The 25,820-nt window shown below is 39.7% G+C and overlaps 1 protein-coding gene across 2 annotated transcripts in view; it reads right to left on the reverse strand.

Moving 5' to 3' along the window:
- Positions 1-25,820, reverse strand: part of fstl5 (follistatin-like 5) — a 194,583-nt gene that overhangs the window by 122,116 nt on the left and 46,647 nt on the right. For both annotated transcript variants that reach the window (XM_084353823.1, XM_084353822.1), the window contains exon 4: positions 4,954-5,202. In XM_084353823.1, coding sequence (XP_084209949.1) covers positions 4,954-5,202 — 249 coding nt within the window. The remainder of the gene's footprint in view (positions 1-4,953; positions 5,203-25,820) is intronic.

Here is a 25,820-nt window from a genome sequence, read left to right on the forward strand (position 1 = left end):
AGAGACCATCAGTGAGCGTCTGATCGCCATCTCATTAGCTTCTGTATACCCAACAAAAAGTAAAGTATGAGCCAATTTGTCGCAGTCGGCAGAGCATCAGCGCAGCCTGCATGTCATCCATCCGCCGCTGACAGTTCATTTATGGCATTGTGTTTTGATTTAACAGCCTTTGCTCATAGATACAAACAAGTTTATTATGTTGGACAGTAGAAAGACCTTATGCTACTTTAATGACAAGCTTCCCAAGCAGCGCCTGTGTCAGCAACTGAGGGCCCGATTTATTTATGGTTCTGGGCCTGTTGTCCAGGTGCAGATGTAACATTCTGCCCCAAACACATGCGCTGTGTTTATCCAAACGGATGCACCAGCCATGAGTTGCAGTTTGCATGCTAGTTGTGCGAGTTTTCAGTGTGTTGCTCTAAAGGAGGATCATGCAGATAATGGTTATTTTATATTCTGCTGAATTTATTGAGGTCATGCTAGGGCTGGGCGATAAAACGATCTCGATCATTTTCATGATAAAATTCTCCACGATAACGATAATAAATTTATGACATTTATTTTCGATAGTTATTTTTGAGTCCGTTTTCCTTTACCTAGAAAACACTACGCCAACAGCCAATCACACAGCAGAGAAACAGATGCACGTGGTTGATGTTTCCGGCCCCTCCCACTCACAACACCTCGGCGTGACGTCACCACCTGTGTGTCGAGCCGACACCAGGCAATGAGCGGCCCGTCTAGCGACACCGAGTGCGAGGAAACTGCGAAAGACGAGGATATTGTACCGAAGAAAGGTCATACCACTCTGGTTATTTGGAAATAGTTCATTCTCAACTTTACCTTTTGATTTTATTTTCTTTAATCAATGTTCAGTTCAGTAAACTACCTCTAAAATGTTTGAGACACGTTTGAAACAGGCAAGTTGTTGAACTCATTATATTTATCCAGTGTTTAACATGAAGCCATTTGATTGGTTGGTTCTGTTGGATGTTTGTCACCTATTCATTCTGACAATAGATAATTGTATTTTATAAACCATAATTAACCTTCTGGTTTGTTTTGGGTTCTGTCCTAAGGAAAATACTCTTAAAACTGTCAATTCAACATTATTATTGTTAAATATACTGTATATCGTGATAATTATTGACATCGGTCAATATAAAAAAACATGTCGTGATAACAGTTTTGGCCATATCGCCCAGCCCTAGGTCATGCTATCTGTGACATTGGGAAGAAGGCAAAAACACAGTTCAGGTGACAATAAGAAAGAATTGCTTGAGAAGGGATTAAACATAAATTATAAACGTATACACTGAAACTGGCTCACTAAACCTAAAATCTGATTATTAAAGACAAAAATAAAGCAATTGGGCTGTTATTAATGAAGTTTAATCATGGCATGGTGAGGCATGGTATGGAATTAGCAACTGTCACAGCCAGTGCTGTCATTTTAATGGTCAAAAGCACCAGAAAGTGTGAGCTAAAAATGGGAAACTCATCTAATTAACACTTCATAACGAGGAGAACATGAATGTCTGTATCAAAATTCATGACCATTGTCAATATATTTCAAAAAAGGACATAAATGTCAACCACATAGTTGCACTAGTATGAAGGTCAAGAGATGACCAAACTCAGTAGGCTTCATCATTTAGGGACCATGAACAAATTTCCATAATCCATTCAATAGTTGAGATATTTCGGTGGAGTGAACAACTGCCTGACTCACACTGCCATCCCATGAGCCAGCTGCTAGCGGGGCTGCGAGGTAATCACTTGCTTCTTGGCCCACGGCCTGACTTTCTAACATATTTAATTGAAATCTGTTAAATAGATATCCTCGTAAATAGCGGACAGAGACACAACTGGGACCCAAAACACAACCTCCTTTGCAGAGAGGTAACTAATATTGAACTGAAGGAAATCCATTATTATGCTGTGATAATGAGTATATATCTCCATATTGCCAGGTAAATTGAACCCATTACCTGGAGGAGAAATAATCAAGTGACACATTTAATGTGCCATTGAGGGCAAATCCCATTTTACCCACTAATAACCCCTGAATCATAATTACATCTAGATTTGGTTGTAAGCTCTATTACATTTGCTCAATTATCCGTTTCCTCTGATTGCCACGGTGCCTTTTGTAGTTGTAACAAAGAACAAATCCTCGGCAGCTCAGTAACATTCAGGCAATCCCTCTGTTTTCCTACATAAAGATTTAAATCTCTTAAAACAAGATTCTTTATAATTCATGGTCTTATTTTTAAATATTTTAAAGTGCTGAGAAGAAAACAAAGCCTCAAGCAGAGATCACTAATCGCTCCAACAGGTTGCCGTGGCCTCTCCCCGGAGCTCTCATCCAATGAGAAATTGATTACATATCAGTCACAGTAAAAAGAGAAAAGGTCTGGACTGAGCGAGGATAAGATGAAGGAAAGAAAGAGAGTTTGTGTTTTTCTTATTCCTTCTTTTGGCTCCTGTTGATCTGATATTGATTGCCTGACATTGGTCAAATATCCCACTCTGCATTGCGGATAGAGGCCGCTCGGCTGTGTGGGGGTGTCGGTGGGGTCTGACAGACGGTGCACATGAGAGAGGTTGATTAGGATTGTCACCCAGCAGGGATGAATGCCTTGTTCTGTGATTGTGACGAAACCTTACCTTTATGCCTCTGCACAGGCTGCTCTAAATCTATACAAGGCACGAGGCTGCCGTTTCAAGATGGTTTGTATGTTGGCTTTCGTATAGTTTGGGGAAATGTGTAAAAGCTTGCTCATGTTCTCCTCCCAACAGTGAGGCTTTGTTCATCTCTAAATTGAACATTACAGCAGTGAAAGAATGCGTACATCGTGAGACGGATGTGCGGTTTGTTTTTGTTTTGGTTTGTTTTGGTTTTTACAATCCGAGGATGTTGCCTCCAAAACGCTCTGTGAGGAGGACCACAGAGAGTTTCATCAGCAGCCGCATATAGATCCAAAGCCATTCCCAGTGTGCTGTGAAGTTACTTTACAAAGTAAACATGCAAGCAAAGAAACCCTGTCGAATCAATGCAGAGACTCAGTCAATCGCTCATGAATTTTATGAATATGCTGTCTGTGAGCAATATGCAGCTATTCCCCTCTGCCCTGAGGGGAACGAAGGTCCAGAGTGTCAGGAGCTCTTACTTCTCTGATGTCTCGCTTTACAAAAGGGAGAGTAGCCTTGTTTGCAGGGACTAAGACTAATTGGCATGTTTATACAATCAATGGCGGAGCGCAGTCAACCTTCTCTGGGGAAATATGAACAGCACAGCACAACCACCTGCTTCTGCCTGTAAACTAAGATGTGCATTTCACAGAGAGCTATATAATATTCCTCAGATTGTGTCCTTTGTTCTTTATGTTCCTCGCAAACACATTAACATGTTATACTCTGCTGCATTTGTTGATATTTTCAAACAGACACATTTCATTGGTTGGTGCATGTTCTATAAGGACAGTTGTCGTTTCATGTTATTTGTTGGTTTGTTTTGTTCTAGTGTGTTGACAAGTATCTAGATTTACAGTTCAACATGGATCTACTTCAGCATGTAAATTGCTTTGCAGAGAACATTGCTGATTACAATGCTGCTTTTCATGTTCTTCCTGGTATAATACGCCCACATGGATTCACCAACATCATTATCTTCTCTATGACAAGATGAAAATGTAGATGTCAGAGTGAATTCTCTTTTACTGACTACACCTGTACCAACCAGAAGCCTGTGTTTTTAAAAAGAATCTCACGTCAGGCGAAAGTTATTTGATTTATTTCACATCTGGCATCATATTAAAGGAGAAGTTGCACATTTTGGTGAACAAACTCATTTTCTTTCTGGCAAAGAGTTGGATGAGAAGTATAAATCAACTCTCCAAGTTAGAGGAGAACAAAATCCACCACCCAACACCTCCCAAATCTCACTAATTAACATCTAACAAGTTTGTTCACTCCGAGAGAGTAAAAATAACAATTCACCGGTAACAATGGGCCATGTGCCACACTATTCCTTGGCTTAATGGTAACTACCTGGAATCTCTGCTGGTTGCCTGGCAACTATCTAATTAGTGTGCTTTAAAGGTGCTAGTTGGTGTATTTTGTTTTCTTCAAACTTAGCCGGCTACTTGCTGTAGTGTGTGTCATTTCCCTAAGTGGCAAACTATAAGTCCCCCAATGGAAATTCAACCAAAGTCTCTTTAGATTATAGATTATCTATCTGTGTAGGTGTCTTTTGAAAACCTTTCCAATAAGATTAATGATTTATGGAGGCTTTCACTATTTTACGAGCTGAGCCTCTAACATGTTGGATGATAGTTACTAACCCTGCTTATGTCTCTTGCTCATGGATGTTTCATTTATTCCTCTTCGTCTATGTTAAAAAGTCTTCATAATAATTCCCTTTCATTTCCATATTCCTTTTGGTCATAAGTAACCTAGATCTAGTCCTGCGTGGCTCGCAGGGTCAGGCATGGCACTAACGCTGCCCAGGGACACGTCGTGTTCAGCTGGAGGTTCTGATAGTAAACTGTATTTCTTGAATAAAAGCATCCCTGATACAATATGCATTTGTAGGTCATTTTCCTTCATTCCAGTTAATATAAAGTCCTCGCAAATAGTGAACCGTTTTTGATTTTTGCAAGTTGCCAAAATCATAAACTGTAAACACACTTAATGCTAAATTGCATTTGGTGATATTTTTCAAAACCCTGCTTCAAAGACACATACTCAGAACCAGAAACTACTAATACTACAGGTGTATTAAATTGTTCTTGTATGTAGACATTTCAAGTACCTGTCAAAGCTGGAAGGTAACAAAGGTTCCAGGACCAACAGGACCGCACGTGAATTGCAAAGGTTACAGTGCAGGATATACAGTATCAACTGGGCCGCGCACATCCCACTTTGGAGAAAGATCACATGAGCTCTTACCTTTGTAGAAGCACTCCTCACTGTGCATGATGGTAATCCTGTGTCCTCTGAGGCAGGAGGCCCGGTGGAGCTCACAATGGTTCTGGTACAGCTTCCCATCTGAACCGCACACAGGTTTATAGTGCGGCTTACAGTGATCCAAGCACTTGCACTCTCCTTGTCCAGTCTCATGGTTGACCACACAGTGACGGCCCAACCCACAATACTTGTGTTCACACGGACCTGGATAGGCATTGTGTCCCATAAAACCTGCAGAAAACACACAGAAAAATAATTATTATATGACTGATATTTAAAATTTCTTTCATCACTTTTCTTTATTATTGTGTCATGCACAAAAATGTCCAATCCAAGGTGATGTCCAAGACATATTTACAAGGCATATTTAAAAAAGAGACCAGAAACCAGAACAGCAACATACATAACAAATATACTGAACGAATAAACCATCCTGACGGTTTCTTCCCAAGCTTTAAAAATAAAATGTAGCCAACTAAAAGGTATTAAAATTGAATAGCCATTGGAGTTTCTCATCATTTAGCTTGCATATACTGTAGCTGCCTGAACAAATGGACATCTCTCTTTACAGGTTGGATCTCAGGCTGTTTCAGTCCCCTCAACCCCGTCAGGGAATCCCCATCGATACTGGATGGTGTTTTTCTCAAATCACAGAGTGAAAGTCAAACCTATAAATTATGCAAGCCGAGTTAACTACAAAGCACCCGCAGAGGGAATGATTTAATAGTCTGTTCACTTCAACCCAAATGTCTTCAAAAATGCCACGCAAAGCAAAACATCTCCCATTTTGTCATTTGATATTTGCATGTGCGGAAGCAAGACTGCAGAGATGACATATACATGTAAGTACATTTTAAACTAATCACTTTAAATTCACCAGCAGAGAGAAACGTGTTCTGTCTAAGTGAGCATGTGTAACTAGTCTCATGGGAAGATCGAAGGCCGTCTCAAATCTGGTTAAATCTTATTCTGAGCAGTAAACACTCGTCGTATCTGCTCCACCGCGCATGGAGGCTTTCCAAAACAGTTAGTGGTGAAGAGAGTGCACTTTTTACACTCATTACAACAAGTGTGCAGCGCGGCTTAATGGCAGCAGAAGACACACTTTAAAATCCTGTGTTGGCACAGTGTTACATATAAAGTAACCTCTGCATTTAACTTTTTTATGGCAATTTAGAATTTAAAGAATGTGAAGTTAAGTTAACTTTAAGAGAAAAGTTAACTCAGGGCTGCAACTCACTATTATTTATACAGCAATGAATCTGCACATTATTTTATATACTTTGGTCCATAAAACATCAGGAAACTGAGAACAATGCAATATGCAGCATTTTGGTGACGTCATTAAATGTCTTGTTTTTACACCATCTTATCATTCATTTTCGTTTGTTTGACTAAATAATTAATCAGCTAATATTTGCAGCAGAACTTTTGTCACCAACATACTGAAACCATCCTGAATAACAATTTCAACTATGTGATTTTGGTTGTTTAGTTGTTAGTTAAAATTACTTGCAAACTGGATTTAACTGAGGTACATTAATGTCCTTTAAACCGGTTGTGAATTCAAACACTCCACCGAATAGACAAGCATCCCTGTGGACTGGGTGCACACTGCCAAACATGTACTGTTAGATTAATGTCAGTACTAAATGACAGAAAAGTCAATATTATGTCTTCGAGTCTTTGAGGGAAGAGAACGTAGAAATCATGCAATATGTATAGAACTGTATAGAATGAATAGACACTCCTGCTGGTGCTTTAGCTCTGTTAGCCATTTTCCGTATATAGCAAGGAGTGGTTCATAACCTTTGGGTGGGGATCCCCTAAGGAGGCACAAGTAAAAATCTCAGAGGTCGTACGATGATCAACAAGACATGTTTACAGAGTGCAGTGTGTCCCACAGTTCATTTACACTCTCCATCTTGCTGTGAGTGTGACTTCATGCAAATTAACCCCCCTGCAGTGAATGACTAGAAGGGAAGGAGCAGTTTGGGTTTTGAAGTAGCCAATACTTTCTCCCACAAAGTGACCTTTATAACGAAAAGGGCTAAAACATCATTGAGTATTCATTTGATCAAGGGCTGAGGAGTTGAGGGCTTGAATTGAAAATATAAAGTTGAATGAAATGTGGGAAAAGCGTCTTTGAGAAAGACACTTATTCCTCCTACTTCAGGGGTGCAGATCTTTATCAGACCCTGACCTCCGACCACTGTGTGGAGGAGGCAAGAAAAGGAGGAGTTCTCTATTGGGGATAGTGGGGGAGCTGGAAAAAACAGGTAAACACTGCAGCTTGTACCGTGTACAGCTGGGAGGAGAAACACTAAGATTCATCAGAACTGTGATAAGCAGGATTGTGAGGGTGACTTCATTTACAAAAGGTTCTCCTTTAAAAAAGGATCAGTGAGATTTTCTCATAAGACTGGATCCTGTTGTGGTCCGCTATTTCAACCTGCATGAACATTAATAAGTGTTGACAGGCCACAGATCAGTCTGTACAGTAACCCATGAACCATATCAAATATATCGGCTTTCTAACAGCAGCTTGCTCACTCTTAGATTGCCCTTTGGAATAGTCCTCCAGGGGTAGAGGGGTATGATGAGCAGAGAAAAGAGAAAAAAGAAAACCTTCATAACCATCAGAGCGAATGTTTCTCAAGGCTGCAACGTTACATAAGGGACTACCTGCGAGGACTACAGAGGAAATTATCACAGGTTTGCCTACCGCTTATTCTATTTGTGAAAAGGTCACTGCATTCAAAAGTGTTACTTTCCTTCAGAAAACTGCCAAAATACTACGATTACAATTTAAAATATATCCTATATATTTCTTTTTTAATCTCATAACAAGAAGACATGACTACTCACTAGGGTGGTGCCATCTGACCATTTTAGACTGTGATCGATCTTGAAGGTGTCCACAATTTACTTTTTAGGTGAATCATAGAAATCTCTGTTAAAGCCAAAACATCACATAACCTCATTGATTAACAGATCTGCACTACATGAATAAAACAATAGAGTGGTGCATCCAACTAGATGGCTATGATGACTGGACAATCTACTTCATGTGGCTCTTCCTTGGGTGAGGTCAACAGTGCAATGTGAGTTAGCTAGCAACATGGCAGATGAGGAGCTTGTGCCATGATTGAACTGTCTTGAAAGCAATAATGTCTTTTATTGGAGCAAATAGGCTATAGATTAAAGATTAAAGCTTGTGATTGCAATAAAGTAGATTGTGATGTTATTTTTTGGCCAGATCGTTTACTGGTTTGACAGTAAAAATTAGATCAGGGTGTCACACATTGGGCCTGAATTAATGTGTCTTGGCTTGGATCCCAAACACAAGCAAATACGAGTCCCACTATGAGTTTGCTTCTTTCCAAACTTTATTTAACCATGTCGAAAGCCTTTATCTGGACCCTCCAAAGTCCAGAAATGATATTTTCAATCCTTCAAGTTGATGTCTTGTGATAACCTGTGCGTACAGGACTTTTTAAAATCAACCTTAGTGGGCTCCTTACATTACTTATGTAATGCATCCAGAAGGGGGCAGCTCAGAGCCAAGGTCACAAGTCACAAGTCACTTTGTTAGCGGTCGTTCTTCGATAGTACTGCAGGGAAAAATGCTAAAAGTTCTATGTTTAAAGTCAAAGTAAAAAGAAGCAGCACTATTGCAAAACTGATTCATGATGCTGTCTATGTATTTCGTCCTGTAAAGAAGATTTTAAATGACTAGGTTAAGCAAAGTGCTTCCATACAGATGTATCATCTATAGCTTTGTTGTTTAAGAGAGGGGAAAGGCTGTATATCGGATCGGTGTCGGTATCGGCAGATACTCAGTGTTGTCTTATTGGTATCGTATCAGACATGAAAAAGTGGTATCGAACCATCCCTAGTTAGAAAGAGCCAAAAGTGGAGGGAGCACTGCAGACGGCAGTGATCTGAGAGGCCTATAAATACATAGTGATGTGTTGACAAGCGTCATCTCCATCGTTGAGTCCTATGGTCTTAACGCCCCCATTATTTCTGGTGGTACATTTCGTCAGCATCTGTAAGCTTTCAAAACAACATTGGCAAAACATTAGCTACATTTTTAAAATGTGGTATTATAATAATGGTTTCATGTTATGTTACTCATGATCCTCCTGAGAACTTGTCGGTGAGTTACTGGAACAATCTTGGGCTTCTAGCAGTTACGTTCATGTAAATGTAATTCCTTTGACTAATACATTATGTAGGAAACATAAAGCCGTCCAGACATGGAAGTAAAGAAGGAAAATTCATAATTAATGTATGAAGAAAGAAGCTTAACATCCTTCAACCGCTTCACATGGATAGGACAAACTGTCCGGTGCTCTCAGACTCGGGCATTCTCACATCAGGAGAGACTTCATGAATACAGTCCGGAGTCTACTGGAGCACATGGATTTCTGCAATAAACCTTATTTATGGACTAATGTTTGATGCCATGTGCGTCCTTGTGCTTCCGTACACTTTGGACTAAAATTCAGATGTAATTATAAATTCTGATTAAATTATGAATTATAAATTCTTCATAATTAATGTATCTGCAGTCAGGGATGATTGTAGTTCATGTTAAATATTGATCAAGTCAATCCAAACATGAAGCATGGGACAGGATAGGAACTCAAGTCTGCGGTTTTCAAGTTATGTACATTCTACACCTGTTACTCTTTGCTGTCGAACAATCTCATAATACATGTACGGACACAAAATATATTGGCAATGCAAAGGATAGTTGCACAGGATTGTAATTTGTGGTATACAGGGTTGCACTGCATCATTTCCCGATCACGGGCTGGCCTCAGTGGCTGCTTGTGTAGTGCCTGGCGGATGCGTTGCTGAGCTGCTGCTGATCACTTGCGTGTTTGTGTTCAAATAGGCAGTGTTGCTGCTGCAGCCGCCCTATTATCAATAAATATGATGTCGTGATTTTCCTTTACCCCTGTTGAAAGAGCGAGAACGTGGGAGGAGCAAAAAGAAAGAAAGGGAGGGAGGGAGAGAAAGAAAGAGCCTGTTGTGTATATTCTCTTCATGTCTTCATTAAAACTACAGTGAAACGCTGGTGCGATGTCGATATCACTGTCTACAGGTGGTTTTCAGGTCTATTTTTGCAGAGAAATGCATGTGTGTCACGGTAAAAACAGGCAAGACTCTGAATCTCTAGATGAAGCACTGATGCAGACACGACTCCCGCCGGCAGTGTGGCTGCTCTAACCTGTTAACATGGACACCGAAAGGAAAAGCAAGACGTTGCACCACGCATGCAGCCAGTGCAGCCAGAGTTTCCAACTGAACTGGAAAACTGTCATGTGAGGAAATAAAACAGCATACAGACTAACTTTACTCTCATGTTGCACACATTTTGTTTTTCACTACTGACCAATAAATATTGACTGGAGAGTGTTGCTTCGCTGCATTAATTACAATCCATGATGCATTTAGCTTTGAGCAGAATGGTCTCCTGATATAAAAACTTGCACGGAGAGCAAGGCAAACATGCTGTGTTCACACGGGCCAAAGCAAATGGTTATAGCAATGCACCAGAGAGGTGGCTTTGCTTCTAAGGTCAGATGCATTAAACATTGTGAAGTTTGTATCTCTGTCTGCCTTTAAAACCAAAAACAAATTCCAAACAGCAAAAACTTTAACTTTTGCTCTTGTCATTTTCTACTGAGGCTTGTGTACTCCTATAACCAGCTAAAGCCACATAGTGGAGGGTTTTGTTTATCAAGTGGAAGATGATATAATTACATGTTTAAAGACCACGAGAGTGGAGACTGTATTGTATAATTTCATAACTTCCTGTCCACCACTTCAAATCCCAATATTAAATCCTGAAATGTTGCTTTTGAGAGATAAATGGCTTTTAATTAAAATGTGCTCATGAGCCTGAGCCAAGTGCTGGACGATAGGGTAAACAAGCTGACTTAAAGTGTTAAGCCTCATTCACATCCCTAACATCTCCCGCACACAGTCCTGCATTATCCTCTAGCCGTCACAGAGGATTTAGACGCGATACAAGTGTGTACACTGTGACCTGATTGGAGCCAGTCAATTTGCTAGTTTATTAAATCCCCGCGGTGCCCTGGCATAATGATTATTTAGTGAATTTGTGTCGCACAGCCAGGCATCCTCTGCCACCAGCAGGGTCAGCGAAGGGCGCAGTCATTCGTTATCAGTATGCACATCCAACAGTCTGGTCATCAGCTGACATGAGAGACAAATGAGGGATTGTGCACAGCCATTCATTTATTGACGACCTCGTACTTTTTCAGAGCATGGACAGAAATTCATGATGCTCAGTGTTCAGTGTGAACCTCAGAGTTGTAGTAGTAGCTGTGCTTTTGTACTACGAGCATAGATCAGTGAAAAGGCAGAGGCTGTGTAATACAGTGTATTCAGCACAGTACAATGAGACAAAACAGTATGATAGATAACTGTCCTTAACGACTCTGTGAGGACACTCTCACACATACAGTAGGTTAAAAGCCTGCAACTCCCCTCCTGTTAGTTAGTTAGTTAGTTAGTCATCTTGGATGACTGAGAACCTTCATCAACGATATATAACAGTGTTATTTATGATGATACAGTATAAGGGCTGGGACGACATGCTCACCTCTCGATTCGACTCGATCATGATACTTAGGTGTCGATTCAATATGTTTTGCTTTATTTAAATATTACAATCCAATATTAAAATTGACTGCGACTTCCGTTTCCTTTTTGGGTAAAAGTTGAATCATACATCTCTAGTGATTACACCACGATTACAAGCAACACGGCTGCCAAGCAGCTGTCAGCAGTTCCACTCTGTGGGGATCCAGACGTTTTTAGGGGAACAAAAGCCGACTATCTTCCACAGGAAGGCAAAACATCTCCAGCCTTTTTTGTGGCCAAAAAATGGGTATTTTTTATGGAGACCTGGGTACATTTCCAGCTGTTTTTGTGGTGAGCAAAACAGAACAGTTATTTTAATCCAAACCATGTTGTTTTCTGAGCAGATCATAGGCGCAGTACTGTGACGAGAAGAAAATAGAAAAATGAACCTTAACAAATTTAAAGTAGCAACAGAAAGAAATGTTGAGTTTTAAATGATCTGTGGTTTTGCAGTAACATACTTGGCTAACATTTATTCTGGCAATTGGGTTGGTTAAACATGTGAGCTAAAATGGATTGTTTATCTAGATGTTATTGTCACAATGCTGATTTCTGTTAGCATGTTTATAGGAATTCCCAATAGGTGTTAGCATCGAGCTAAGTGAGTAAGTGCTCATTGTAGAAACATGTATTCAGGAATCAAACAGCTGATATTAGAATGTTAGAAGAAAAAAAATAATCATGACACAAGTGAATCAATCCTTTCCCCGTCCCTTTACAATGTAGTATGAGGCATGATGATGTAGGATGTGATGCCAGTTCTGTTGTTCTGCTGCATACAAGAAACTAGAAACTGTAAATTACAAAGAGTTTTTATCTGGACTGCTGCAGATCCAGCAGATACAACTGTACCGAGCATAATCAAACATTTATCTTGTTTTGACATGAGGTAATTCTTATGTTTTATTTGCTTATTTAGACATCAACAGACCTCACACTATCCAATATTTATGCAAGTGTACTCATCACATTCAAATAAAGCGTCATATTTACTGATAACAGCTGCATAATTAGCCAGTAAGCAAAGTAATGACAAACTGCAGATAAGTCACACCTGACAGTGTTTTGAGATGACTGACGACACCCAATTACGTTAACTTAGCATGAACTTAACTCTACCGTTGACAGCTGCCTGAGCAATTGTTAGTTTCACAGAAAGCAGGAGCTCCTTCACAACCCAAATGCCAGAGGTGAACGCTTTGAAGGTGAAGAGCTCACATTTTTATATTTAAAACAAACCAGCTGTCTGTCATTTACTTGATACTTGACAACTATGACACTGACGGCAGACAATCACCAAGATTATGTCAAAAAAGAGCTGCTGACTTAATGACTAAAGTCATAACAAACACAGGCAGATATAAACACATGCATTACTGCAACATTTACATTACTATTGCAAATGGCAATCTGCAAACCTACCCTTGTTAGATCAGGTTCTATAACAATAACAGATCAGAAAAAGCTTCCGGTGTGTAGAACAGGTTTAAATTAGTCTAATTGTCTCATTAAAACCAAAGCAGGCAGAAAATGTTAACCTTTAGTCAGAGCGTGCAGGCAACACCAAGGTCCTGACGTATGTGACTCCAGTGTGCACCATTTGAAGGGCATCATCCTTCGAAGCATGTATAATGAGCTGAGCACTGTGTAGAAGGATAACAGACGTACTTGGACATGGCCGACATGATCAGATTGTCATTGCAGATGGATCAAAGCCTCGCTCTCACAGAAAAAGACAAGCCTGAGAAATACAAAGCGATATGAAGGAAACTGCACACATTTGGAGCAACCTTCTCTCTTTGTAAAGCCGTTCAAGCTGCATTCTGACATCTCTGCTGCTCACGCTGAATCTGAATGCTCACAACCGCTTTAGGAATATGTCCCAATGTTTGGTAGCACATTCACTCTTGGACATGCACCCTTCTTTCAACAAGCTATACTGCACATCCCATTTCTGCCGTGGCATTTTCCTCTCTCCCTAAACTAAGAATGTTCGTCTGGTACCCATCTGATGTTTTCCATTACAGCAGCTCAGAGTCCGGAGGGAGAGAGCAGAGAGTGGTAAACAACAGTCAGAGGCTCAAAGCTCACTCGGTGCACCGAGTTAAGCTGGCCCACAAGGCCCATGAACGGGAGCAGGGAGCTGCAAATTAGAATAAACTACTACTAAAACAATGCTCAAACTTTAGGTGGCACATAAACATTGTCACATCCCCTCACACCAGCTGACACTTTCCTTGATTAAGTTCTTTCAAAGTCCCAGCAGACCTACGAGCTGGTACATAAGGCTGCATGGAGGGCTGCTGATACTGAAATACAGGAATATTGACGGAGGCAGCAGCAGTTAGGTGTATTTTTAGCTAACCTGTTGTCATGCAAAAAAAAATTAATGTATTCATGGCTAAAGATTTGACGTCATTCAATCTGCCACCGCGCAGGGTTTTCTCGCACAATGACTGAATTAAACTGTCACCATTAGCGGTGTCTCAGGAACAGCAAGCTCCTGAATGTCACCAATTTGTTGACAATAAATTATTTGTGACATATTTATGGAGAAGGAAATTTAATGGCCCGTAGCAAGGTTCGTTTTTCAGCCAGCTTGAGTTGTAGGTATGCACAACCATTTAAACCATTTCATTTTAGACTTGCAAAAAGGGCAACAAGCAGTGGTTAGTTTTTGGCTAGAGAACCTGTAACCATCAGACAGCATTTTGAATAAGTAGATGACCTGGCTATAATAAATTTAGCGGATAAAAACACTGCAAATTTCTTTTTTGAGGTCGCTCCAAATGGTTTTAGTGCTGATACTTCAGGGTACTTCAGGGTTTTCCCGACCATTATCAGGCTGAGGTGCAGCACTGAAGCCATTTTAGACACCAGATCAATGTCGAGAGCATCACAACCAACCAATTGGCTGCAGTGGGTGTTTATTTATTAACTGCTTTTCCAACTTTATGTACACAGATATGGTAATAATATAGTAATACTAATATATAAGAAAACATCCTGACTGGAAATATCACAGACTAGCATGGTTTGTGCACAGCCCAGGACGGGAAGGCTCTGCAGGGAGTGTTTAAAACCCATCTAGAGAGCATCAGCGACATCAGTGAAGTGAGATGTCTGCACAGAGCACAAAGGATACAAAAAGACAACAACCACCCAGCCACAGTCTGTGCACCCTGCTGCCGTGTGGCAAAAGACACAGATCCTGCTGCCATACCACCAGACTACGAGAGTAGCTTCTTTCCACAGGCTGTGTGACTCCTCAATTCATCCTCCGCACTCCACTCTATCAAATAGTTTGTTTTCTGTTTTTTTTTCTTCTGTTATGTAGAATAAACGGACTAAACCCAGTTTCGTTTTCCCACCTTGTTGCCGCCACCGCCAAACACATGCAGGTAGGTCTAACACAAACCTAGAACACTGCACACTGTTAAATTAGTGAAAATGTCCCTTTAAATTATTTCAACGTGTAAAAAATAATTCATTTTGTTTTGTTGGGCTCTATGCACTTATCCTTTGGCGATCAATTCAATGTTGCATCACAAAACAACTACACTGCCAAATGATGCTTTTCTATGAGTAAAATTAAGCTTAAAGCATTTCATCTGACATCTACATTTTACTTTGAGAGACTGCTGAGAGGTTTACTGAAATCTGCAGCTGTCACCACGTTTAAAACCACACAGCTCCTGTATCTAAAAGGAAAGTTTGCACAGCTTATGTTTATTCCTTGCATACAAGTGAAAATGTGCATAATTATCACTTTTTCACACTCAGCTGTCGACTCAGAAAGCGCTTCTGTTTTGATATATGGAGATATATGCAGCTGCTTCACCAGAAGTATTACAGGCAAACTTCATCATTTGGTTTAAATCTGTTGTCTGGTGGTAATGAATGTCAAAAAAAGCAGCCAGTTGTAGTAATCTTCAACTTTATGCATGTCAAGTCAAACACTCATTGCCGGCAAACTGCTGAGAGACGTGTATCCATCAGCAACGTGACGAAGGTGTTGTGTTATCACCTGCTTAAACGCACTCCCTCTCCTTCCCGCACCGTATGCTAATTGCCGCTCTGTGACAACACTTTTACTCCTGGTGGCATAAACAACTCGTGAACATTTTATGAGAAGCTATTTGAGGCCTAAGAGCTTTTTCAACCCCGTGGAGCAGAATAACCCACTATGTTTAAAACATTGATGACTTCCCTTCCACCTCAACGAGTCTGTTCCATAGTCCTTCCTCTGAAATGCAAAGCACTGGTTCAAAAGAGATGTGTCATGCCGTGTCTTATATCTAGTTACTTCACGCTTTTGTAGCCAGTAACAACTCACCATGTAACTGTCAGAGAACATGTGAAATTATTTTAGATGACGTTTCATGAAGGCAGGGTTGGACCGTCTTTGCTTCTAATTTGAGTGGCCCTGTCTTTTCTTACACCATTGTTGTTATGTTTAATGAATTCAAACTCTGCGTGAGCAGAGGTCAAATCCTTGGTATCCTTACAAAAAAACAGGGGGAAACCTATTCCTTTTTAATGAAAGCCGAGCTCTGCAACCTGCTGAGCTGAAACCTTGCCAGCCTTACTCTGCAATTCTGCTCTCCAACTATAAAAAATGTAACACTCGTGGTAGGAGACAGCATTTGCATTCACAGTTTGGACATTTCTGTCTTATACAAGATGACTGAACAGTGAAATGCAATTTCCTCTTTAACAGTATAAAAGCGGTCACTGTAAAAAAGTGCAAGGGTCAAAGCCAGAACATGTCGATGGGAGTAGCAGCAAAAACTAGTCCTGTGAGCCTCAAATTATCACGTCTGATAGAAAGGCATTAGATAAAGAAATACACCGTGGTGGGAAATGTATTACATTTAAACAAGACAGGAACATTTTCAGTGCAGGTATAGGAGGCAGATATGGGACAGAGGGGTGTTTACTACTGAACATCCATCTTGTAGCTCTCCACAAACACAACTGACAGCACATGAATAAACCGCACTGAGCGTTTGAAATTTAACAGAACGACGAAATCAAGTCACGTCCAATTTATTCATAGATTGCTGTCTGACACATTCATCACAAACCACTTTGCAGAGCACAAAAGGACATAGTGTAAATACAAATTAAAACTACATGAATAAACTGCATGTGGAATATTCTCCATCTTGTCATTGTTCACAAAGATATTAATAGCCACACCATGGCTGTCCTCTACAGTGCCTATTAAAGATACCCCCTCCCCACTTTATTTTCATTTTACTGTTTTACAACTTCGAATCACAGCGGATTAATTAGGCTCCTTTGACACTGATCCACAAGGAAAATAAATAAAAACATCAAATCTTTGTTTTCCCCACAAGGTTTCAGATTTATGCACAAAATAAGGTCTGCTATTTATGTAAACACTTTGTTCTAGGACATAAATTACACCCATTAAGCTTTCAATTGTGATTTCTGATGCAGTACAATGTTGTTTCCTGTTTATACTAATTGCACGTGTGGTTCAAATATGCCATTAGTGTGATTTGTGGAGATTATCGTCTTGAGAAAGGTGTGTCATTATGTAGTGAAGTGTATATTCCCCTCCCTCCAACCAGAAGAAGATAATGATAGCAAGGAAAACGTCGAGTACAATGACTACTCCATAACAACAGAAACAACTTAGTTTTAATTTGCTGCTAAAGACCAGGAGAAACGGTTGAAAGCTCAGAAAAAAGCTACTAAGTGGTCCTTACAGTAAGTCAAAAGTCTAGTGTGTAGGATTCAGGACTCATCTATTGGCAGAGATGGAATAAAATATTCACAGCTATGTTTTCATTACTGTATAATAGTCCTGTTCAACCTGGCACCCTTTAACAACCTCATTCTGGCCTTGTGAACACTTTATTAGCAGGTTAATTGGCCCATTCATTAATTGTGTCTGATGCAGAGCACAGAAATACTCTTATTTCATTAAAACGTTCTAACTCAGGCTGTTTAAACGGGGAATTCATGAGAATCAAAAAATGAAAGGGTGCACTGTATCTTTTAATGGCACTGGTGTGTGTTTAATGATTGTTTTTCCGTTGGAGATAAAAATAAAAGTTCATTGTTTTAACACATTATATTCCTGGCTTTACAGGTCAGACATAGTAAATGGATATTTTCGGCACTTTGGTAACAAAGTAGTTGAATTAGCCTGATGCCTGTTGCAGCTTTAAGTAAGCGCTGTCTTTACTTAGAGTGTGAAGTGGAGACTAAACCTAGTTGATACAGAAGCTGTGACGTTGTTTGGTTGCACCACTGAGACGTAAGGTTCATCTTAACTACTCTGGTGTAACGTCTGAACTAATCAAAATATTGTCACAGAAAATGATGTTTTCACTTCCTGTGGACAATAAGTCAAAAGCACACAGTGTTATCACCATGTTGTCTCATGCCCAACAGTCTTTGAACAGGCTAACAGCAGAAAATGACTTCGGTGAACCACCGTTAATCAACAAACAACAACAGAACGGTACATGGAATCGGACAAAGCAGTAAGATTTAGTCTACAACCTTAATCTACAGCCAGTGTTAAATAACAGCAGTTGTGAGACCATCAGCTTTATTATGTGGCAGATGAAGTTGTAACATACAACTATAAATTAGAAGCGAGTTGTTAATTAGTTAATCTGTTAATCTACTTTCATTTGCTTGCCAACACATTAGTGTCTAATGTCAAATTTATCTCCTGCTTTATCTTCCAGGCCAATGCTGTTTTACGGAGGCAGGTGTTAGATTGTTACGTTGTAACTTCTGCCTACGTTGAAACTATGTCAGTTGGTGTAACCCTTAAAATGTTAGCTGTCCTAAGTTGGAAAAAACGTTCAAACCAGGCTGCGTTTGACTTTACGTGTAGCTGGTGCAACCCAGTGCTGGTGTATAATCACCTGAACCTAAGAATACCTGTGTTTTCGAGTCCACCATGTTACACCGCCATGTTTCTACAGTAGCCCAGAATGGACAAACCAAGGACACGAGCTCTGCAGAGAGCCGTTCATGTTAAATGCTCCAAGATTATTTTGTCACTGAGAGTAGACACTGTTACCTCTGGCTAATTAACATCATTTTTAAGTAAGGCAAAGGTAATAATTCAAACTTTTGGCTATTTATAGTTAATGTGCACTCTGAAAGCCAGTGTTCATAGAAAGACGGCATGATTCGTCCTCTTCAGCAGAATGATCAGCTGATGGAATAACACTCATTTTAGGAGCTGGAATTAAACTTTTTTGTTATCAAAACTTTTAGCTTATTATTAATAGTTTTACATTACGGTCTTCACCGTTTCTCATCTTGTGTCGCTCCTTTCTTTTCAGTGTAGTTACAGGTTGTCAAAAATTATTAGGCTGCCTATCATCACTGGAGCGTTTCTGCCTTCTCAGCCGACAAAATGTGATTACAGATGCTAATTCAATATTTGAGTGTTATTTATAAATTTAGTCGCAAATGTTAAAAGCTAAACCTAATTAAATTCAATAAGAGCATGGAAGGAATAAAATATAATAAGCTGATTCAATACTGGATTTAGATTCAATGAAATGTCAACCTTGGCACTGGTTGTGTACCCTTTATAAAGAGGTATGGGGACTTTTGTAGCTAAATGTGAAGATAAAGTCTAATCTTCCTACAATATTCCTGTATTATCAAGTAAAAAACAGTTTCCATTTATGATTCAATAATGCTGTTTATCCGCTTTCTCAGCTACATGATATGTTTCATTACTTTTAAACTGCAGAAGACACATTTGTGGCTGCATCGGCTAACAGAATAAAGTCTATACTGCGTATCCATCACTGTAATGCACCTGCTTTTTATTAAGTTACCACACTTGTACTTTCTCCTTTCAGGTTTTACAATACGCTTTTATAAAGACTGTAATCTGAAAACTTAATATGCCCCAGCAGGTGCTACAATATTTACATGTATTCAGCTTCATGATGCCTACGTGGGGGTTACACTTCCCACTCTGCAATGGATATGATGTAAAATGCAGCCGTGTGTGATACTTGAGTCATTATCAAAAAAACGAAAACAAAAAATGAATTCAATTGCAGCAACAAGACTAAAAGAAATGTGTTACTTCCCCCTCTTACAGCCTGTGTGCCGGTCCCTGGCTGAGTGCATGTGCTAGAGAGTGGATATGAGAGCACCTGGCAGCCACTTGGCAACTTTCCGTCCCATTTCATTCCTTCGCCTAATGACTGAACGTGGGCCCGGCTCCTCTCTCATTCTGTCCACATCAGGATGCAGCACTGAGAGCGTTTCTACCAACAACCCCATTTATCAGAGATTGCAGACTAATTGTAAGCACCCCACGCTACTCCCATTACTACTTCACATTACAGTGAGTTGTCTTGTTGGTAGGCAAACGGCAGAAAGCTGAGCTGTTCCCCTTGTTGTATATCTAATGTTTTAGGTTTGCTTCGTCTTTTGTGGTTGTGGTTTTAATATGATAGTGTGGATGTGTATAAGGGTATTTAAGGATTAAATGTTAGGATACAACAATGAGGAATCTCTCACAAAGAAACAAGGCTTTATAAAATAATTAAGTTGAAGGATTTCTTTGAGTTTGTTCGGAGGATTAAGAACAAGTAGGTTTACGGCTGAAATACGAATGAGATTGAGGTCAAAGTAGTGGACAGACGACATTCAATTGGATATGAATTGCTTTGTCTGTTTTTAGAGATTAAGTTAGGATTAGAGTCAGTTTAGGTTAGTTTACAGCAATGGTAGGGTTATTATTGCTGTTATATTTAATTATTTGGGAAAGAAACAGACAGCTATGTGTGGCTGAGTGCGAGTTGAATACATTTAAAGGAAATCAAACCAAATATATATTCTGTCTACAATGAATTGGTTTGAAAGTTCTGTTGGTGATGGCTGAGATGGACTCCTGGGTCCTACTTCCCTGAAGGGTTAGAAGGGTTAGTTCTCATGAAGTCAAAATTGCTGTGTTTTTATCACATGTAATCCTCTAAATCTCACCTTTATGCCATTGTCAGGCCCAACAATGGTAAGAAAAAGTTTATTTTTTAGAGCTGTCTTTAAAAAGGGGGGGGGGGGGGCGCTGCCGTGGATGTCTAAAAAGGATGCGTCTCTGAGGGCCCTGTCTCACAGATTACTGTACGATGAACTTGTACGATTAAGAACTTTTCTCGCTTGTACAAAACACATTTATAACTTTATTCACTGATTTGGAAGGAAGTGGATCACATTTCATGAACAGAGACTTTCTGAGGCCTCCGGCTGCTCTGTCTCAACTCTGACAGATATCTTTACTAAACTGCTAACTACTGCTAACTACTGCTACTACTACTTATTGTTAACTGTCCAAATATTTGGACAAATTGTACTTTTATGCTTTGACAATATTGTTCTTGTATTTTCTGTCGATAAAGCGCCGGTGAAGTATTTTCAGAAGAGTAACTCTTAGAAATCTGAAAATAAACTGATTTAACACGCCCTGAATTGATGATGTAATTCCTGTTGTGGTTTAGAATATAAGATCATGTCTAATTCATAATAACAACATTTTTGTTCATTTTGTCTTTCTTTTCCCCAAAGTGTGGATATTTCATTTTGTAATGAAACTTTTATGATGCTTTGTCTTTCCCCCAAGTTGAAAAGCTAGAGAGAGGGATCAAGGCGGCTTTTCTTATATAGCCTCCCAAGGGTTGTACCTTTAAACTCAATAGGGGCCTTTTTCAAAGGGAAAAAAATAAAAATAAATCTGGTGTCACTGAAAAATAGCACATGAACTGAAAAGTGAAGAGATTAAAGCACGTACTCCTCCTGTCTGACAAAAAAACAACAGCAAATAGGATTTTTTCCCCCATGATGAAACACATAAAAGACCGTCTTAGATTTCAGTTCAAAAAAAGAACAGAAGAAAAACAAAAATTGCAGTTGTGTTTTTTTCCCCAACTGCAGCGATAAGCTAAACCCCTGCTGAGAACGAGCCCATACAACAAGTCGACTGCCAGTCAAACCGACATTTTATATCTCTCTACATGCAAACAGTGATACCAACAGCACAACAAAAAGCAGCTTTGAAAGATAATCTGTAATCTGTGATCGAGACACTCAAACCTTAGATGTTTTCACTTCATGCTTCCTAAACTTACCCCACACGCTGTCGTAGATATTAAGACTGTTGTCGCTGCTGTGAGGCGATTAATGTCAAGCTCCTGGAGGAAACTGGGTAAAGACTTCTGAGAAATCTTTTTATGCTTGCATTAAGCTTTAATTTATTTTGGAAATAATGTATAGCCGAATCGAATAGTTCACTTTTTAATGGGATGAGTGGATCCTTTTTGGACCCGTTTCATGTTTGGACACTGATGCAGTCCTGCCATTCAAATAAAAGGCACATTAAAGTTAATCTTGGCTGAGCGCAAGAACCGTCCTTCAAGGTAATGTTCCCTCCTATGATCACTGTGTTGACCTTCAGATGGAAAAAAAAGTACCTCTAATGCCAAGCCTTCATCATTATCCCCTGTAAGTACCAGGGGTTCATGCGGATCACTTAGAATTATTGATGAATCTCAATTAGATTCGTCTCACTCCATTTAATTCTACATATTCACGATATGGTTTGGCAAAAATTATGGGTATCAACATCCTGGGAGTCATTTATATGCTGAAGATGAGTGTTGATGGTAATATTGTTGATCTTGCTAAGTGTGCAGCACGTTATGCTTCCTTTGGCAGTACTGATGATCGCCATGACACCTATCACTCTCTTTTACCCTTGCGTGTGTTATTATTTTCAAATAAGCAGTTTAAAGTTCTTTGCAAGTTCATTAAGCTATTCAAAGGCCTGAAAATAAATTGCACACCATAACAGTTTATTATGATATCGCTCATAAACATTGTTCTCATGGTTTTAAACAGTCAATCAGCGAATGTTTACCAGCATTAATAACTCTCCATCACAGCCAGGGCCTCTGATAAACTTTTTTGTGTAATCTGGATTTAGAAATGTCTTGAATAAAAATCAGTTGAGTAAAAAGAAATGATGGCACCTCATCATGCAGCCAGAGAGGCTTTCTGTCTGTTGATAACAGTGAATTTCCAACACCAGAACAGATAACAGGACTGGAGAGTGAAGGGCATTTGGTTTTCAGAGAAATCAAAATGTTACACGAGTCCAAAAAATCACTCTTCCGTTAATTTTCAGTGGAGCAGCTCCAAACTACTCAACCAGATGCACCATTTCCTCCCAGCGAAGGATTGTTTTTACTTTAACTAGAGAGCAAAGCAGACAAACAAGCTAACTTGCTGTTAAAAATGTGTATCCAGGGCTGAGAGCAGCAGACACCTAATTTAAATCGGTATTTAAAGAAACTCTATTTGAACAATAATTTCTCACAGAGAATGGCTCATTAGAAGTCTGCGCTCAGGCAGGAAACACTTAAGTAGTTCAGCTTATGGTTCACAAGATGCAGAGTCCTGCTCGTGTACTTTCTAGCCATCTAATTAGGAAGCGACGTAGACCTGCGACACCAGGTGAGAGCAGTTAACGAGCGGGCACGATGGAAAACTACCGTGGGCTTCATCACACTACTCAAAAATCGAACTAATTTGTAATACACACCGACAGCTCTGGGGAAACTTTTTCAACTTAACGCACGAGGACACACAACACCCAGTTACAGCACTATGTAGTGTGAACGTGGGACAGTTAATTTAGCTAATTGGTGTTTTTTTGACCTGTCAGAGGAGAAAACGCACAGGTGCATTTCACATCATTATTAATGGTTTTGTTTAAGATATGCCGATAAGTTGAACCAGTGCCAGGGTCCGTGCACTGACAATTGCATTGAGACATATTAATTTAATTAGCTGCAGCTGTGTTTGTCAAATTCTCCACTGTGAGAAAGGTTTTAAGGTGTTTCACCTGCATTAAAGGGTTAGTTCTAGAGATCCTGGCCTATAGATATATTAGTAGTGGCGTATATGGTGGCCGATATGAAACCTTTTTTCTTTACAGAACATAATGCAGAAAAAGATGCTTGGGGTAAATTAAAATGATTAAATTCCCAGTGAAGTCGACAGTGAAAGTGAAATTAAAGTTAAGTGTCATTTTGGCCATTGAAGGTGATTGTTGACCTGTAAAATATCCTGCTCCATTACATATCTTTGTCTCAAGCGTTCCTCATCTGAGGGATCAGTGCAAAGAATATGTTTTTCTGTATACACTCTGTGTATATAAAGGTACAATCAATCACACCTGATTGAAATATATCATTTTAATCAGGTGTGTTGGAGCAGAGAAACATCTAAAACACTGTCAGGGATCAGAGCAGGAGCCTCAACGAGCAGGCTAACAGGAGAAAACACTGTCTTAGAAAATGTGTTTTACAATGGAGCTCAGCCTGTTTTAAGCTCAAGTCTATTGAAAATACATGTTCTCTGTCATATGGTCTTTAAAGTTCCTTAAATACTGCTCTATTGTAGTAAAAGTCATATAATTGCAGTGTAAATTAATTTTTAATTTTTAAGAGTATGAACAACAGCAAGAGTTGAGCATGAAGACCTGCAGTGCAAACAGCCTAATGCTCTTTGAAGAGCAGTGTGACCGTGAAAGGTATAGCCGGCTTTCTCCCCGGAGGAGGTGACGGAGTTGTAGCGTGCAGTATTTAGGCCGGACACAACCGTCCTCTTATGGCTTAGTGGGTCAAGGAGCGTAAGTGGCCTGTAAAGCGAACCAGAATCTCCCGTGGGAATTCAAAAGGAAAATCCAATAGGCTTTTTTTTTTTAACTCGGCAACTCATCTAAGCCTGTCAGTGGTGCTCATAAGCAGATGGTGCAGTGCAGTCCCACAGCCTCTTTAAAACTACTTCCCCTCCCTGCCCAGGAAGAAGACAGCTAACTCAGTGAAACTACAGTAACTTGATTAAGACTTACTGTATGAAAGCTATTACAGTTAAATAGTGGCAAAACAGTGAAAGGTTAGATCGAACAACAGGGAGTCTTTCAATAATTTTGTCTGAGAAAAGTGCAGTGCAACGCAGCATTCAGCGCTGCTCTGTACAGCTGTGACGACTTATTAAAAGTGTAACCCGGGCCCGGGGGGTGGTGTGTAATTTTAGAATTAATATACAATTTAGAGCTCGGTGTTTGCAGCCTCTGAATTATTCAAATGTACTTCTGCTATGGGCTCGGGTCTGGTGGGGGTAAGGCAGCCGCTATGCATACAAATTAAGCTATTATGTCAGTATATGAAAGAATGGAAGACGACATAGATTAGAGAAACATAAACATCGGTGCCAGGCAACAAAACAAGATGTTTGCTCTTGTGCAGAGTTCAAACCTCAGAGGCAGCACCACACTAATGGGAATAGTCCAGAATGTTCGATTGTTATTTGAGACTGATATTGCAGTCTGTCTGCGGGGAAATCTTTCTTTAGTGGTCATGTTTATATGCATGCAAGTCAACACATGTCCTCCAGTTATGAGAAATTTGATTAAAATGCTATATTTCCCCAAGATTAATACACAATCCAGCCCACCAGGAATTATAGGTATATTCAAAAACACACTGATAACAAGCAGTGATACCATACTCTCATTTTGCTTTCTTTGTGGTTTCAATCAGTCTTTGGCCGTCTCAAGGTGTTACAGTCTGCTTAATGTCATCACAAATGATTTTATGATGCTCCTCTTTCTGTTAAAGGTGACGTATTCTGCCATTCAAACGCTAAATGCAGTAAGTTTTTGGATGAAATAGAGTTATAACTATAATTAACTTTTCAGTATCCATTTTATCTTGTGAGAGAGTTTCAGAGTGTAATTTAGATTTTTTTTTGAATAAAAAAAAGGTAACTCAAAAGATCTGACTGGAAACCATGACAGACTGCTGAAGTGAAGTTACTGCAGTGAAGGTGATAATGCAAAGTCTGATTCACTGGACAGTTGTTATCTAGATAGATAGAAACTTAAAAAGTGAAATAAATAAAAATCACTTCATGATATCTTGTCCACTGGCAAGAATTTATGGAGGAAGGGTGCTCATTTCCTGTCGTCACTATGTGGGCCATGAGTGTTTAGACCAAACAAGCCTGTCTAAGTAGGCTAAGCCTATATTAGACCGCATTGAGAAGCAAAGACGCGCAGCTTTTCGTGGACCACCATGGGA

This window comes from Pagrus pagrus (genome assembly GCF_965226575.1).
Source record: "Pagrus pagrus genome assembly, chromosome: 5".
Classification (NCBI taxonomy): domain Eukaryota; kingdom Metazoa; phylum Chordata; class Actinopteri; order Spariformes; family Sparidae; genus Pagrus; species Pagrus pagrus.